The sequence below is a fragment of the Rhopalosiphum padi genome, chromosome 3, assembly GCF_020882245.1.
Source record: "Rhopalosiphum padi isolate XX-2018 chromosome 3, ASM2088224v1, whole genome shotgun sequence".
Classification (NCBI taxonomy): domain Eukaryota; kingdom Metazoa; phylum Arthropoda; class Insecta; order Hemiptera; family Aphididae; genus Rhopalosiphum; species Rhopalosiphum padi.
The window spans coordinates 74,609,669-74,628,733 of record NC_083599.1 but is presented as its reverse complement, the minus strand read 5'-3'; the positions used below and the strand labels follow the sequence as shown (position 1 = coordinate 74,628,733).

Below are 19,065 nucleotides of genomic sequence, written 5' to 3'. Positions count from 1 at the left end.
ATTATAATATTGTGTTGGCATTTTATTATCGCGTATACGTGTATGTATAACGCGCGTTAAACGGTACTCGTTCGCGAATTCATCTCACACACGTGAGTCTTACAATATAATAATATAATATAATATAATATAATATGGCCGCCGCAGTCCATTGTCCATTGACGACACATCACGATATTATATTATAATAAATAATAATAATAACGCGTACCGCCTATACGTCATATTATAAATATCGTACACCTCGTATTATTATTATTATTATTATTTTTTTTTTTAACACACCGCATTAAATTTTTTTATATTTTTTAATATACCGTGTTATATTGTTATAATGTAATATAGTACTCGACACATATCGCTAGTGTGTGTGTGTGTATGTATGTGTGTATCGTGTATGTATTATATTATTATTATAAATCTTTCCACGGTTTTTAACACACGCACGCGCATTTCATAATGTATTATCGTCGTCGGTCGTAGTCGTCGTCGTCGTCGTCGTCGTCGTCATTGCGATACGTTAATACGATTTATAATATATATTACGTTATTATAATGTTAGGTATTATTATTATATTATATACCTACTGCACCGCGCTGGAGAGGCCTCGTTTAAATTGGTTACCGATGACTGGGCGTTTTTATCTATTTTTTTAATTTTTTTTTTCTACATTCTCACACCGCGCCGGCCGATATTTTGTATTAATGTTATTTATTATATTATTATTGTTATTAAATATCGCCGCGGTTAACCCGGCGTAACGATGATATCAATATATATATATTATAACAAGTTTATGTGTGTTGTAGTCAACAGCGCTCCTGTGTGCATGAGTGGTGTACGCGCACATTTTTTTCCGCCGAGACAATACAAAATTTATATCATAATATATATATACGCATCGTCTAACCTTACGTGTTCCTATATTAGATTAGATTAGATTAGACGTGGTGTATTGCCGTGCTGCTGCTGCTGTGTACCACCACCGTTATATTACATAACAGGCGATGATGCGACGATTTTCTGTGTTACGCATTATTATACCCAACCTGTAGTAATACGCCTATGATATATTAAATATTATATATTTAATATTATTATTATTATCGTCATTATTAGGTACGCGCGTTGTTAATAAGCGTGAGATTTCCACGCGCCGGTTTAATTAACAACGTGGCGACGACAATAATGCGCGTTATTATATTATAGGTATCTGTGTAGTGTGTATGTCTATATATATTATAGACTGCATATAGAGAGGATGTCAGCGCACCATTTTATTGTTTTCTCTCTCTCTGACCCGCGCACTATAACATGACTGTGAATTCGCGTTCAACAGATCCAATTTTGTTTTTGTATTGTTGCCATTCGATATATAAAAGAATTAATCGACTTTTAAGCTATATGTTATGACTTTATGTGATAAGAATGTAATCGCCTAGAAAACAGTATTATTTTTTAGGATTTTATTGATATCTTGTAATTTATAAGTTTTTTATATGCAAGTATGCAACTATGTAAAATATTAAAGTTTTAAAACGCGTTTTAAAATTAAAATATCTGCAATAAAGTGACTACATATTTACATGATTTGCACTGGACAATATTCTTACCTCAAGTTTGATATAATAGCAGGTTAATATTTATATTATTATGCGTGATAGCAATAACGACAAAAAATTCGATCTATTTATATGTTGCGCATGGGTTAAAGTGAGTTAAATATGTAGACGCTTATTATTTATTATACTGATGCCTGTGTAGAGGTTGAATTAAAAATACTTAATGGAGGATGGAGGAGGACACTATAACAGAATATTAATATTTTAGTCACAATCATCAATTACAAAATATCAATTTATATATATAGCTACAAAAAAAGTTTATCTCAAAATAAATAGTTTTGGTATTAGTGGTAAGGCGAAATAGAATAACTCGTGGATTTATTGTAGTTATACATATACAAATATAACAAATGGCGGATCAAGAGCTTTTACGGTTTACGCCCCTCCTTTAAATACGCCCCTGATACTGCGTGACACTGAGAGAGCGAACAACCGTGTAACGCGGAACGCGTTCATTTTTCTTGGAGATGCGAGTTATTTTTGTTATTTATTTATATCATAATATATTATACAAGACGATTAAACAGCAAACAACAGCATCCCTTACTCTATCCTCTTATAATGCATTAACTAATAAAATTGTGGTATATTGTTAATAGTTTAGCGACATAAATATTTTCAAATATATACTTGCAAAACAAACTCATTTTTCAATTAAGAACCTCTGTATATAAAGTATACAATTTCTATGAAGGGCATACGAATTATAACTTCTCGTATGAATCATATATACATGCAGTGTGATGCGTATCAGTCAGAAATTATTTTAAAAATGTACATATTTTTTTAAGCAAACGAGTATAGTAGTTTAACGCGATATATATTTCTATATACGGTTATCTAAATTTTATTTTCCACGCCGTGTTGCAGGTATGGTTCCAAAACCGACGGGCGAAATGGCGCAAACAGGAGAAAGTCGGTCCGCAGGCTCACCCGTACAGCGGCGGCGGCGGCAATCCGTACTTGGGCGTGCCGAATTCCATGTCGGCCGGCCGCCACAGCCCGTCCGGGGCCGCGCTTAGCCCGCTGCCGGCCAACCCGCCGTTCATGATGACCGGCGGCATGGGCTTGGGCGGCGGTGGCCCGTTGGGAATGGGCAACATCGGTCTGGGCAGTCACCATTTACTGCACGCCGGCCACCACCATCATCACCATCACCAGCAGCAACTGCAGGCCGCGGCTGCCATGGCCGCCGCGCTGCGCGGCCACCACCACCAGCACCATCACTCGGGCAACGGCGCGGCGGGCAGGTCGTCGCCACTGCCGCCGACTTCGCAAGCCCTGTCGACCGTCGCCGCGGCCGCCATGGAACTGCAACTCCAGCAACAGCAACAGCACCAACGGAGCAACGGGGCCGCCGCGGCCGCGGCCGCTGTCGCAGCGGCTGCAGCCACCTTCCGCGGTTATCCGTCTCAGCTGCAGCAGCAGAGATCGCCGCCCGGCAACGACAGCGCCCCGACCACTCCGCCGGCACCGAACAGCAACTCGTCGCCGCCGCCGCCCACAATTCCGCTGCAGCCGACGCTCTACCACCCGGCGCCGGTGCAGGCCGCGCCGCCGGCCGTGCCGTCTCCGCACCATCTGCACCACCACCACCCCTACGCCGCCGCTTATCATCAACACCTCCGCGGTGGCGTCGGCGGCCAGGGATACCAACATCACCACCAACAGCAACAGCAGCAACAACACTTCAACAGCCTGCTGGCCAACATGGCCATGGCCGCGGCCGCCATGCGACCGTCCGCCGGTGTCGGCGGCGGCGGCGCTCGGTCGCCACCGCTTTCGCTGACGCAGCCGACGCCGTCGGCCGTACTGCACCCGCCACCCCCGCCGCCGCCACCCGGTCTGCTCGCCGTACCGCCGCCGCCCGCGCGATCCGACACGTCGACCACGTCGCCGCCGGCGGCCGCTGTGGTCCGCGGAGGCGGCAGTCGGAGCTGCAGCGACAGGAGCAGCCCGGCCGGGTCGGACGGCGACGCGTCCCCGGCGGACCCGCTGGCCGCAGCCGCGGCCGCCGAACTGAACCGCCGGTCGTCCAGCATCGCGGCGCTCCGCATGAAGGCCAGACGTCACCGGGACGAGATCCGCTTGCGCGGCGGTAGCAACGCCGGCGACGACGCGGCGACCGCCAACGGCGGCCGTTGTTCTTCGTCGTCGTCGCTTTCGTCGTCCACCTCGTCGTAATCGCTCCCCCTCCCCAAAAAAACCTCCCCGTCGGCCGTCACCCGAGCGTATCCGATGTACTCTCCGCGGTACACACATAATATCATGTCATTATATAAATAATAAAAATGAAAAAAAAATGTATAATATTAATATATTATATTCAATCCTACAAGTGTCTGTCGCCGACGGTGATGATGTTTAATGTTCAAATCCGCGGACATATATATTATTGTTGTAAATAAGTGTTACGCGTTAAATATTTCTGTTTAAAAGTGTGTGTGTGTGTGCTGTGCGCAAGTACGCGGCCATATAATTTGTAGCGACTGTGTATAAGTAGGTATGTGCTACTGCGGGCCGTCGACGTATTTTCATCATATTTCTATTACAATATAATTTTTATACCGTTCTGGTGCGGGCCGCCGGCGGTGGCCATCATCAGCCAATAACACGGCGATGTAATAATAGGTATATACGCGGTCGTATGATGCGTTGATAATATTATTATTACCCGCGTACGGAGAGTATCATACACGAATCGCTCCCGTATAAAATAATTAAATCTAATAACGATTAGGTCGGTTTTTCATTTCTTTCGTTCCGTGTTATACGACGATGAATCGGGAGGCGGAGAAATCGGCCCCGTCCGCTGCGCCTCCCGCCGCAGTCGTGTAAAGTCAGATTTTCACGCCTCCCCTCCCCGACCGCGCCGGTCACAACGGTGGCACAATCCGTACGACGGGCCGCCGACGGAAGGTTTCTGCCGTACGCAGTAGTCGTCGTCGTCGACAGATCGATAATAAAACCACTCGGTGAAGACCGCGACGACGACGGCGGTCTACGCGATATAATAATAATAATATATAATATACCCGGGTGTACACGCACGGGATACACGATGATGATGATATATACTAATAACAACGCGCGTTTTCCCGAAACATAATAATATAATGTAATGACGACGAGACAGGTAATTGGTATTTTAACGAACCGAACGTGACGTTGCTCAAAAGCGAGCGCGACGCGCGGCGGCGCAAAACGAATCGAAAACGAAATCGAATTAAAAACCATAAACGAATCCCATCTGCTTTAAAAAAAACCATCACCGCCCACACGAATCCACTATGTGTGTACAAGCTGCCGTGTGACGTCGGCGGTCGAGTAAACCGTATTATACATTGTAGGGCACGCTGTCGTAGGAAATCTGTATCGTTGCAGTATCGCGATCGTCGTTTTGCCATCAAAAACGTCGTGATGGAAATTTCGAAAAATAACGCACAGAGAAATACATTTCGAGCGGGTGCACATGGGCCGCGTGCGTACCGAACATATAATATAATATTATAATATCGTATTTACATGGGCACAGTGCGTATATATTATATAATACATGTGCATGTGTGTGTGTGTGTGCGCGCGCGTAACTAATTAAAAGAAACATTTTTGTTATCAATATTAATTTACACGCGGAAAACGATGACGCGTGAAAACAGAACGACGTAATATCTGGGTCGACTTCTTATCGTGACCTAACGCGTACATTATCGTACACACACATATACCACGCAATGATTTTCCGACATTACGCGTCGGTTATCGAGTGACCTAACGCAATTATTATAAAACAGTGTATTATATAATGCTAATGTCATAGTTGTATACGCACTGTTTAAAGTCAAACCGTCACCGACACCCTCGCGGATATCTCTATACGAATTCACAGGACACCGGACTATTATAGGCAACGTGGTGCGACGTGAGCGCCGCTTAACAGCGAAAGTCGGTAAAATTCGACGGTTGTGCGTACGAATCGTATATTATATACGTTTTCAATTTTTTTTTTTTTTTCGAAAATTATTATACCTAGTAAGCAGTGGTATCTCTGCAGCTATTAGGTTAGCTCGCGCTAATCGAAACTTCTTGTAATTACACGGTAAACCGACGGCGACGACGACGACGACGACGACGGCGACCATCATATTATCGTGTTTATACGTATAGGGTCTGTAACTAGTAGGTAGTAGTCGTATATATATATAGTGTATAGTATAGTATAGTAATAATCGTAATGTAATTATCTTACTATCGTATTTTCGCGATTAATATGTATATACCTGTAATATAATTATACATTTTACTGTAGTCCGTATATACACGGTATGTTTGTGCAACGCGAAATTAAATAAAAAATTGTACAAATCAAGTAGTTGCCGCAGCTATATATATATATATATATATATATATATACTATATGTTTTCACGGATACGCGCCGCGGCCGTGGTAATAATAGTATGACTGTATGTAGGTATAATATTATATACATCGCTATATTACAGCTATTATACGCGGGGACGATGTATAACGCTGCACACGTGCACGTCGTATCTGCTGTAAACGTGTAATGTATGATAATATATATGGTATTATGGGTTAAGGGGAAAATATGCATATATTATATTATATTTAGGCGAGCCCAGTGATCCAATTATCGTCGTCTCGAGCACAAAATATGACACGTGTAATCAATCGCGTGTGCTCGCATAAAATACTATTCGTTTTGTTTCTCAAACTGTTAGTTGTACATATTATTATTATATAGGCACATAACATCATGACCGCGGTACGTTTCGAATATGACTTGCCAAAGCTCCGCGGTAGTCGTCTTCGCGAATATTGTACGTGCATTATTGTAAACGACGTACCTGCGTACAATATTACGCCCACGACGAATGTATACGTTTCTTATGCGGTACGAGCATAAGTTTATTGTAAGTTAAGTGTATTGTTAATTCGTATTATTTTATTTTATATATCTTATATGTATACTTAATCCTATTTATTGTTACGCGTGAATATAATATATAATACACGTTTTATGTATAAGTGAACAACAGTGTAATTATACGATAAAAACATTTTGTAATAATTATTACATTGTAAATCTTGTTACGATTATGATGATTGTATTAATCGAATTCATATATTTACATTTTATACTTTATTATATTTTTTTATATCATATAAATTGTACATTTCAAACATACCTATATATACATGAATGTATATACAAATATTATAACAGAGCCGCGTGAACAATTTTGCGTAAATGTGTTAATTATTAACATTCAATAAACAAGCGTATAATGTATATTTACTATATAATACTATATTATAGCATTATATATATAATCTATGCCTTGCAACAAGCTGGCGACTTTAACGACGTGTATGATTGTTTACGGCAGGTGCGCACGATTGTTTTGCGTGCTCGCCAAATATTATAATATTTTTATTATTATTATTATTATTATTATTATTATTATCATCATCATACCTATTATTTTGTGTATATATATATATTTTTTTTTTTTGGTTTTAAAAAAACAACAATAATAATATACATAAGGTGCGCGCGTTGTAAACGACGCATATATTTTTACTGTGAATATTATGTTTTTATTTATTTCTATCTTTTTTCCTTTCCACGACAACCATCATGCTACATAACAACAGCGCGGGTGTCGGTGTGTGACACAGATGACATGATACACATGATATTACCATGTGCCTTTAATAATAGGTAAATATCAGCGTCGTTATACTCAATAGTCATTACACTGTTGCAGTAAAAAATCTACAAGAACAAATCTCAATTTAAACCCAACATGGGCAACGATGGTGAATATATACTATATCGATTTTTAAATTTGTTTGTATACACTATATAACAGTGCAGTGGTATAACACTGATGCATATTAATATATAATATACCATGGCGTAAATATTATATTTATATTAATCGTGGATAGTGTATATACGCATAATAATTGTAGCCTCAAGGGATTCCTGCAATATATAGCTACTCTACATAAGTACAGCAATAGTTATATATACAGTGACTTGAGGTCAAAAATACGCAAATCGACAGCCATCATGTGCCCTAGCTATAGATACTGCAGCTACTGCACCGCCGTCTTTCGTTGACAAAAGTACGTCTTTAATCAAAACAAGTATAACTATATATATATATTATAATATAAGATTAAATACAGCGTGTGCGTAATAACTGCGTATTATGAATAATATATACAGTAAATTCCCGTTACAACGAAAGTCATATATAGAAGTCCCCTGTCGAAAAGCAGGGCTTATAAAGAGCTTATTCGAATTTTCGTTACAACAAAATTTCCGTTATAACGAAAAAAAAATTCTGTCCCCTGGAGTTCGATGTAATGGAATTTTACTGTATTATCATAAGTTATAAGTTATAATTTATAACTAAAAAATGGATGTATATGTAATTAACAGTTGCGGCACCAAAATATTTAACTATAACATATATATAAATATAAATATTTAACTATGGGTTGCCCAATGCTTTAGAAATTAATATGTGTATTTAAATGTATTAAATTTGTAAACTAATATAATAATTGTACCAACATCCATAGTAATTTATGGTGTCGGTTATTTCGATTGATACAATATTTATTTATATGTAATATGTAGACTAATTAATAATACATAGTATTGCCTATTTTTGCGATGAATTTATTTAAAATCAATTTTATTTTATATACATGAAAGAATACAGTCATCGCAACTGCAGCTGAGAAATGATGGTAGTATTATGGTATAGACTATATAGGCTCATGAAGAATTTCATCGATACAAAATATACACCCGTTTTTTAAGTATAATTTCACGCATAGAAATTTGGAGTTGTTTTAACTACAACGATTGTCAATGTTATACACATTCGAACGTCGATTTTGAGCTAAGGCTGTCTTGTAGTTGAATTGACATCAATGTCGAGGTTAAATTCATATCTAAAATGTAACATGAATTTGAGAAATTATTTACTATATAATAAGTACCTTAAATTGTATCATTAGCAACACGAATAATTAAGATATATCTTTTTCAGGGGGACCTTGATCAATTTTTGTAAAATACAACTTAAGATTTTTATTGCGATTTGTATAGACCAGGGTGGTCCAACCCGCGGCCCGCGAAGCTTTTTTTTGTGGCCCCTCCGACAATTTAAAATTTAGATTTTAAATCACAATAATATTATAAAAAAATCGTAATAAAAAGGTATAAAATTTATACGATCTTATTGCGAATTTATACGAATTATTTACGAATTGTTATACGGCGGGAGTTCCCGGGAGTCGGTCATATCGCGATAAAACGTGATGGACGACGTGAATACTATTCACAATCGCACAATTGCGAGCATTAAATATTTCTCTAAACTAAATCTAATCAGTAATCGACAATCGTTATTTAAAGATTTAAAGATTTTTATATATTGAAACCTAAATTTGAATTATTTAACAACCCAATGACAGTTGATATCTCAGTACAACCTCCCGATTTTCAAATGGAGTTATGTGATTTACAATCAGACTGTTTTCTTCAATCAAAAGTAAATCTGCCTCCTGAAGAGTTTTGGAAACTGTGTTCACAAGAAAAATTCCCAACATTACGGAATTTTTCTCTTGAAATTTTGTCATTATTAAGCAGTACGTATATTTGTGAATCGGCATTTTCTACAATGAATTTAATAAAGTCAAAATCAAGAAACCGTATTCACGATTCGTCTTTAGAATCGTGCATCAGATTAGCCACCACAGGGTGTTCAATTGAAATTGATAAATTGGCTACTGAAAAACAATGCCAATCATCACATTAATAGTTTATTTTTTTTGTAATGTATTATTGTAATTTTTTAATAATAATTAATTATTTGTGTATTATATAAAATAAAATATAAATAGGTAATAATATAATTTTTTTCATCTGGCGGCCCCCGGTGTTTTTATGAAAGTGTAAATTGGCCCGCCAACTACAAAAGGTTGGACCACCCTGGTATAGACCATTAAAAAATTTAAATAATTTTTAAATTTTCTTAAAATTTCAGGTGGGGCTGCAGCCCCATCAGCCACCCCCCGGCTACGCTACTGCAGATACAGAACGAACGTGTGATAAAACTTGTCTAAGTTATAATTCTTATACCTACTTATTTGACATAATTGTTGACGGGCTTAATAAATATTTTGTTATTTATTGAAAAATAAATAAATATAATACTACAATTAATGATATACGTAATTAGTAAAAATTACTTTCAAACCATAGCAGTCAAATCTCAAATAGATAACTAGTCAGTAGTCATCACAACAACGTTCATTGAGATTTTCAGTCGAGACTCGAGAGCACAGACGCCTATAGCCCCTATAGTTATTACCAGGGCTCGACTTAAAGCATTTGCCTATATTTTTATATGGATTGACTTAAAATTATGAAATTTGAAAGTGCTTTTTTTACTTTTTTCAACGATTTTTTAAAAAGATGCTTATTTCCAGTTTTTCTGATTATTTTTACTTTTTGACCGGTTTTTTGTTACTTTTTATAGTTTTTTCAGAAAATCTATAAACAATAAGGCAAAATATTGTGAAAGTGAAGTTTGATTTTTTTTATATTATAAAGATTTTTTTTTGATTTTTTAGTTAGAAACTTTTTCTTATCATTTTGTTTCAATATTTTTTGTAATATTTAATTATATTATTTTTAGCACAGTTACAAATTATGTCTTTAGAATACCTACTTTATCGTGTAAAACAAAAAAGTTTTTTTTTTGATTAAATATTTTTGCTCAAATTTAAGTTTTTTAAATGCTTATTTGAGTGGTTATAATGATGTTTTTAACCGCTTTTTTTAATGGTTTTAAGTGCTATAAGCCCTGAGCCCTGGTCATTACACACTACATTGGTCATATAGGTATAATATGTGTGGTCGCGGGATAGAGAGGTGATCGCGCGAGAAACGGTATAAAGTAAACGCGGCGAAGAAACGCGCGCGATCGAACGGCGTCTGGACCGGATCGCACGAACGAACGAACGACATCATCGCGCGCGGCCCACCCAACGTCATCGGCATTACGACTCACCCGTATCAATAATAACGAAATGAGAAAAAAAAAGAACATCACAAACGTCCAAACGCGTTTTTCCCACACGGCGGCGGCGGAGCGGACAGACTGAAATATATTATATTATCGTTGTTGTACAACGTCACGTCATCTGCACGACGACGAGTCGTCTGATGGAGTCGTATCGTCGTCGGCCGAACGGAATCGCCGGCGGCAGCAGCAGCCGCGGCGCGCGTGCGTTTTCCAGTCGTCGGGCGGCGTACAAAGCGGAAAGCGGGCGCCACCGCCGAGTGCGTCTCAAAAAGTCGTCGCAGCAATCCGTGCGCAGTCGTCGTCGTTATAATAATAAAATTATCGTCGTCGTCGTCGTCGTCGGCTGGCCGCGGTTTCGGATTTTTATTTATTGCGTTTACCTCGCTCGTCTCATCGTCGTTTTCCTCATTCCGATAAATTAAAACAAAAATACATTTCTTTTTTCGATACGTCGTGCGCGCACTCACATATATATAATGGTATATATATATATATATATGTAAATGTGGGATTAATTTTTAATTTATTGCCCGTCCGTCTGTCCGTCCGTTTGTTTTGTCGTACGGCGCGCGGCTAATTGGCTTTCTCGGCCCGCCGCCGCCGCTGACCGCCCCCCCGCGTGGCGTAATAATATTATATTATAATAATATTATGACGCGTTTTACCGGTAATGTTATTATCGTATTATTACAACGTAACGATAATGTTTACGTACGTAACAATGTGCACAGGTAATATACCGAGACGATAAATTACATCGGCAATATCAGTGTGTGTGTGTGTGTGTGTGTGTGTGTGTGTGTGTGTTTTATGAGCGAGCCCGCGCGGCATCGTATCGGTTTTTTTGTCGGCGCGGCCGCGCGTCTCCGCAGCTCTCGCGGTGCGGTTTAATTGGCAGCGCCGGGCTCACGGAAAAGTCCTCGCCGCGCACCACCCGTGTGAATCGGTGCCCATTATAATATTGCATTGTGACGGGCAATAGGTGTGCTGGACGACGACGACCGTTGTCAATAACAGTAGACACTCGTAAAAGCGTCGACGATTTAAAAATGTCCTTTTTACATTATTTCGAGTCTATATACGATATTACATACGATTTGGCGAGCGAGACTTTTGAAAAACGCGAGCAGAATTAGCTATATGCATTTTATCTTTGTCGTTATTCTTTTTATTTTTTTGTTTACACGACGACATACGTTTATTATTTCATATTATACTCTCGAGCAGAATATTGTTGAGAACACTGTAAATCGAAAATTTTGAACAAGTATAAGTGTTAATTACTTACAAATATTTAAAATTCATGCGCAAAAGAGTATATGTATATTAGTATATGCAGGGTCTTCAATCCACAGCTCTCCTTGTCATAATGACCGCGATCACATTTGGAATTTAGCATGTATCTTTTCTATTTTTTTTTTTTTTGTATAAAAATATAAAATGCATGATTTACTACGAATGAATGTAAGATTTAAAAAAAAATAATACGAAGCCCACTCCATAAAAAGGTAGCACACCCCTGATATAGACACTACGGAAATTTATTGGAAACTCGATTAGGTATTTACTAACAACTAATGAATTCAAATAACATAAAAAAAATGTTCAGAATTTCTTATCATATTAATCATATTTCCCCATTAGGGGTCGCAACCGCTATACAAAAAAAAAAAATGTTCATGTTTGACGAATATTATTTTAAATTAGTTTGTAATATCAGAAAGATTTGTTATTTTTTATAAATAAGTTGGTTTATTTTTGCCTTTTGGAGTTTAACTCTAGTAATGGAAATCTTTAAAAAAAACCTAGTAGAGTGGACATGTGAATTTTTTTACGATTAAAACACTTTCAGACTACCTTTCAATAAAAAAAATTAAAAAAAAATGAAACTAGATCCTATGCCGGTGGTCGCGCGTTGGTCGATATTCGATACAATAATAAATTATTATTATATTACCGTCTCACATGACGCGCACTACTCGCGTAATGTCTAAAAATATAATGATATTGTAATATTTGTTATATTATTATAACATTGTTATTAGACGAACAGGTGTTTGGTCGGTTGCGGGGGTGGGGGTGAGCTTCGAGTTGGACTCGCGCGCAGTAAATTATTGTAATAAATATTCGGCGGCCGACCGAGTCGTTTGTAGAGAGACGACCGCGACGTGGGTTATAATAATAATTATTGTATTCTCGTGTGCATATTATATTATACTACATATATAGGTACTGTACGTATAATAATATTACGAGCGCTGCGGGTGTGTATAGTATATATACCTACGCGGTGTAACCACCGCCGCCGCCGCCGCAGCGTTTATGAATAATATATTTTTATAATATTTATTATAATTGTGTTTGTTCGACGCGCGCGGCGGGTGTGTGTGTAAATATTATTACTATTCTTATAATTGTATTTGTGTAAAAACAAACATCGGCGGCCGGCGGAGACGAGGTCCCGCCGCCTCGTCTCCTCATCGCCATCGTCGTCGGCCACATAAATCTGTCGGCGGGCTGGCGGGCGGGCGACCCGGTCCGCCGCCGCCGTCGCATCCGTTGTCCGCTGTCCGCTGCGCATGATATATTATTATTAATAATTATATTGTATTCCGGCGAAAAAACCGATTCGGAGTTATGATGGGTATTATTATAATAAATATTATATTATATTATTATAATATTGTTATTATTGCTGTGCCCGGGACTGTGCCTACCTCGGGGACAGCGACGTTCGGGCTCGTAAAAAATAAAAATAAAAAATAAATAAACAAACCGCAAAACGAACGGTTCCGCGAAGGGAATTTTATTTGAACGGCGCGCGGCGATTCCGAGAACAGACGACGTCCGCGAACGTATTTTTTAATTTCGTCATCATCGTCCGATATAATAATAATAATATATGCGCCCGCCCTGCCTCGGACTGGGTCGGTGTTGCGGACACGGGTCGCCACCGCCGCGCCGCCGCGTCTGGCTGTTTAGGACAGAGACCATAATAACAACAACGGTATAAGGTTAGGTAATTGGCGTAAATAATAATAATAATTATTATTACTTTTTTTATTTAAGATAAAGGCTAGATAATATTTACAGATATTTACAATTTATGGTCTGCAAGATGGATATAATAAAAAAATGTGTAGATTGCTTCGGTGTTTTCTTCACTGAGGGTGAGTCGGAGGGATGATGGGTTTTGGGAGTTTTCCGTGCTTCGGTGTATTTTGGGCATCTTATTACAATGCGTTCGATCGATAGAATCACGTTACATGCAGTGCATATTGGAGCAGGTTCCTTGGTGATGAGGAATCAGTGGGTGAGGTGTGTGTGGCCTATTCTGGATCGGGTAATAATGACCTCGTCTCTTCTTTTTAGGATACCGGAAAAATTCCATTTTTTAATGTGGGGCTTGATGTTCCTTGACTTATTTGATGGGGGAAACGTTGGACCAGTTTTTCTGCCATGTCTCTAATATTTTGAGGTTAATGATGTTGAGTGACTCTGAGGAGGTGGTTAGGTTTAGTTTTGGAGTATTGTGGTGAAGTGTAGCTTCGTTTGCGAGTTTGTCTGCTGTTTCAATTTATTTTTCCGGTGCGGCGGAACTGCGATAGATATATTATTATTATTATTATTATTGTACACACTTTTTACACCTGCGGGAACCCGGGCCTGGATTGAACCGGCAGATAATATTATCATATATATTATGCTGAAAAGACCTGAGAAGGTGTCCGTGATGGAGGCAAATATCCAATATGTAATTTAAAATTTGTGTGCGACTGCTGCAGGCTAAAAGCCGTGTTAAAAAGATAGTGTATAAGATATAGGGGAGAAGCGCAAAGGGAGAATTTGTCCCGGAGCGTCTCGGATTGGTAAAATTTCGGGACGGCCGTCACATAATAATATTACCTATATGATATAATAATTGATAAAATACATTTTGACGATATCTGCAATTATCATTTATCACTGCGTATAATATACATACACTATATTATATACGTATATTACAATCTGCAGCATAATAGGCGTGCGCAGTCTTCGGTTTCAGGGGCAGCAAGAGATTAGTTCTTCAAATTCACCATTAAAACCGGCCCTAAGTTGTACTTTTTTTTACTATTGAGTATTGGGTTTGGGTATCAAAATTAAAATTGTATTGGTTATTTGTTTTTTGGATAAAAATTTGTACAGTAAGGTACTAAGCCAATAGTACAGGTAAATAATTTTGCCGAGACCCATTATTTAATATTTGCCGGTCCCGGTAGCCCCAAAGAAAGACCAGGGGCAGCATGTGCTGCCTCTGCTGCCCCCGTGCGCACGCCTATATAGAATATTATTCTGCAGAAATTATCAGATACTTTATGACACTAGCAATAATGAGGTCCTTCAGTCTGAAATGGCTGAATAAGTGTTTTTCTAGTCGGGGAACCTCATCGCGCCCCCTAAACTAGATATAAATTAATTATGTATTTACGTCCCATCACTATATAATACAATATATTATATTGGTTAAATATTAGATTTTTTACATTTTCATGGGTTTTCCGTAGTATATCTACTATATCTTATATTAGGAGGGTTGCAAATATTATAATTAGGTACTTAATTACTTATTTTTCTATCTGTACATATATAATAATTTTCTATTATATACTTAATATTAGGTATATTCTTTTTACTATATCTGTTTATGTACTATAAATTATAGTATACATTACTTATGTACAAAATGAGATTATCGGCAAATAAATCAATATTATTATTGTCATTATTATTATATCTTGAATTAATAACCAAAAATAATTTTGATCTAATACATATTTGATAATTAGAACGTCTATGTCTAAAAACTTTCATCTAGGTTTAATGGATTTCATTATAGTAAATCGACATCGCTAATCAATATATTGTATCAATCTATAATCTGTCAATTACGAATTTACGATAGGTGTAAGTCGTGCGAATTATTTAAAATGTAAAATATATTCTAACCCAATATAATATATTATATCTTATTTAGATAATTCATAATATGTTGAAATATTATTATTAGTAAAATTTCGATGATTGAAGGAGTACATGATTAAAGCGTAAACAATATTACACTTTATAAATGTCCATAAGGTGCTTCAAAATTAAAACATCGAAAAAACAATACCAAGTGCCAACAAAACATAGAATATGCTGATATAATGAGTTCTATAATATAGGTAAATATACTTCCATAATATATTAAAACTAACAAACCTAAATAAGGCTTTTTGAATGTAAATTTGCTATGATTTACATTTTTATTGCAATACAAATTGGAGGTCGGAGAAAGAAACGTCGTTTTAATTATATAATAAACTTAAATGAGTTAAATCGTTAAATTTCGATCGCGTACGATAAGATGCGATATCGGATTGACTCAGACCGATGTCAGTCACCTTATTCATCTCTGGATAAGAATATCACTTATGGTGTTAGACTTAGGTTACAAATTTTAGTTATACTGTTACAAATTATTACAAATCAATTACTATAATTTAATTTTCCAATACACGGTTTGAAGTTGAAATTTTCTATTTAAAGTGCCAAACTGAAGGACCTCAATGTATATAGTACTGAAGTCTAACCACATTGTATGGAGATATCGTGCCATAGTATGCAGTATATATTTATTCATATTTAATTTGCCGGTAGTATATATTATTATTTTAATGAAGTATGAACATTAATTTGATATTAAATTATTTAATCTATGTACTGAGTTTTTTGGCGTGGATTTAAAAAGCACATCAATTTATTTATTTATTAATAATACAGGCATATATATTTTTCTTTCTTTTTTTGTTATAGTATAATTACTCGTATTATTATAATTTTATTGCAAAAATAAAAATATCAATACATTTTTCAAATAAATATACATAAATATAGTAATCAATGTTGCAGTGCCCTCTATTACCTAAAGCTTGTGTCGGTAGATCAGTTCTTATTAACCAAGTTTATATACACACTATAATAATATTATATGCATATTTATGCAAAGTGCAGACACACCTTTTCTGATTAGCAAGAACAACTATCTCGTGTCAATAACGGCCATAGCGGGTGTCGGGTATGATTATCGTTATAACTATTTATGAATGGTAGAACGATCTGGCATATTGTATGCGTATTTTATAACATGAGTCATACCGTATACTCCTCTCATGTGTCGTATTATTTTAGTTTTATATAATTTGAAAAAATCACTATCACTACATCTTTTTTTATATTAGATATATATATATACATAGCATATAATATAAATAATACGTTAATGCTCCGAGTGTCGTGATGAAGAAATCATTCATTAATAAATAAGTACACTATACCTACCTCGTTTTGTTATTTTGTAAAAAGAAAAATTCCACAATTGACAATATTATTTACAAAGTAAAGTGAGAAAAAAAATCTATTTTTTTTTTTATTCTGTCTATTCGTTCAATTTATATTTTCACAATTTTCGTGACACGAAATGTACGCCTACTAATTATTGTATATCGTCGTCGTATTATTAGCTAGGTGTATACCGTATATAATATTATAATCGTTAATGGTCAGCCGGATATACGTATCGATGCGTCTATAATATTATAACCTATATATATCGGTACCGGTCGTCGTTGAAGTTTACACGACGTATACACAACGCGTCGAGTGTTACGTGCGCAAGACAGCTGGCTCTCATCAGTCCTGTCCGTAAATAATTTTAATAACGATTAATAATAATATAAATGTATATATAATATGTAGCGCGTATAGTTTCCGCCCGTTGGGGGAGATTCGCAGACAAAACGTTAAAAAATGCGCCTTCGCCGGTCGTTAATTGGGTGCGTATACCGTCTATATACGATGGGTGTCCGAGACCTCAGACCATATCATACATACGCGCATAATAATATTAATATTACGGGTAAGGGGTAACGTAAATTATATTATTATTTTAACCCGTAGTCAACGCGGGATGATGTAAAAACGCGGGGCGAGTATGTGGACGATGACGAGGCGCCCCCTCCGCCATATGATATAATAACACTATTGCCGCACAGTCCGTAGATGTAATATTATATATATAATATACATATCTATGTGTAGGTATTATACGTAATATATATTAATTGTATATGATATAGAAATATGTAAAAACGTTATTTCCGTACGCGTCGAACACGTTATTAAAATAATAATAATAATAATATCGTTACGACGATACGAAGAGATATGACTAAGTTTGTATGTATATAAATATATAATATATATATATATACCCATATTGTGTGTGTGTGTGTGTACGCGTATACGACGACGAGATAAAGTCAATTAAAAATAAAAATAAAAAATCATCGGCGTTGGCGTGAGAGATTACGCCGGGCGCACGCGGGTTATAACTTATAATATAGTTTAATTAAATTTACCATAATATTGTAATAATCGCTGTGCCCGTACCACGGACACTGCTGCGATATACCCTACCTACTTGCCTGCCTGTGTATTAAATATTTTTTTTTTATAATATATGTACACGTAGGCAATATCGTTAGAATACGACGGGCCCGATGAGATTATGTGCGCACGCCGCGCGCCGTCGTCGGTCGGGTTGTTTTAATTAAATTTACCGTGTTATTATCGCGTATTTTAATATAATTATAATTATTTTTTATTTTTATTATTAATATTATTATTATTATTATTATTATTATTATTATTTTTCTCCGCGTTACGTGTAGGTACGCGTTAGGTACACGTCTGCCAGTGCACTGCACATCCGACCGACTACGCCGCCGGTAGTTGCGGCGCACTCATCCGCTACTCCAGTTCGTTTCTCATTTTTCGAATAATAAAAATATACCTATATATCGTTATTTCGTTATATTATACACTACTTTTATTGTACAGGGTGAATTTGTCGACCACGCGAAATGTTATCCCAACTCGTATACGAGTTGAACTATTATTGTACGGTTTAAGATACTTGATTTTTGTTTCTTTTTACTCTTACGGACATACGGTAGATATAATATGGTTTTCGTTGTACGACTATTTGGTTTTTCAATTACAAATCTAAAAAATATATATGAGTATCATTAAAATGTACCGGCGAGGACTCTAGTGTGTTTTCATAACGATGATTATTGTTTGTGAACATATTTTATATACGCAGTGCAACACGTTATAGGACTGAAGATCCACACTCCCCTGAGCTATATAATACTCATATTTTGATTTTCGGGTTGTGGCTTGTGCTACGACGGGTTTATTTAGATAAAAAACCTG

The 19,065-nt window shown here is 36.9% G+C and overlaps 2 protein-coding genes across 2 annotated transcripts in view; both read left to right on the top strand.

Moving 5' to 3' along the window:
• Positions 1–7,239, top strand: part of LOC132926378 (paired box protein Pax-6-like) — a 69,401-nt gene extending 62,162 nt beyond the window's left edge. The window contains exon 4 of the mRNA XM_060990730.1: positions 2,497–7,239. Within this exon, the coding sequence (XP_060846713.1) occupies positions 2,497–3,810 (1,314 nt within the window). The 3' untranslated portion in view covers positions 3,811–7,239. The remainder of the gene's footprint in view (positions 1–2,496) is intronic.
• A 1,902-nt stretch (positions 7,240–9,141) lies between these two features.
• LOC132925660 (SCAN domain-containing protein 3-like) lies at positions 9,142–9,492 on the top strand. The gene has a single exon (XM_060990034.1). It carries the CDS (start codon positions 9,142–9,144, stop codon positions 9,490–9,492), a length of 351 nt encoding a protein of 116 aa, XP_060846017.1.
• Positions 9,493–19,065: the final 9,573 nt, after the last annotated feature.

Excerpts from the sequence above, each read along its gene's own strand:
- LOC132925660 (XM_060990034.1), top strand. The coding sequence starts at position 9,142 with ATGACAGTTGATATCTCAGTACAACCTCCCGATTTTCAAATGGAGTTA.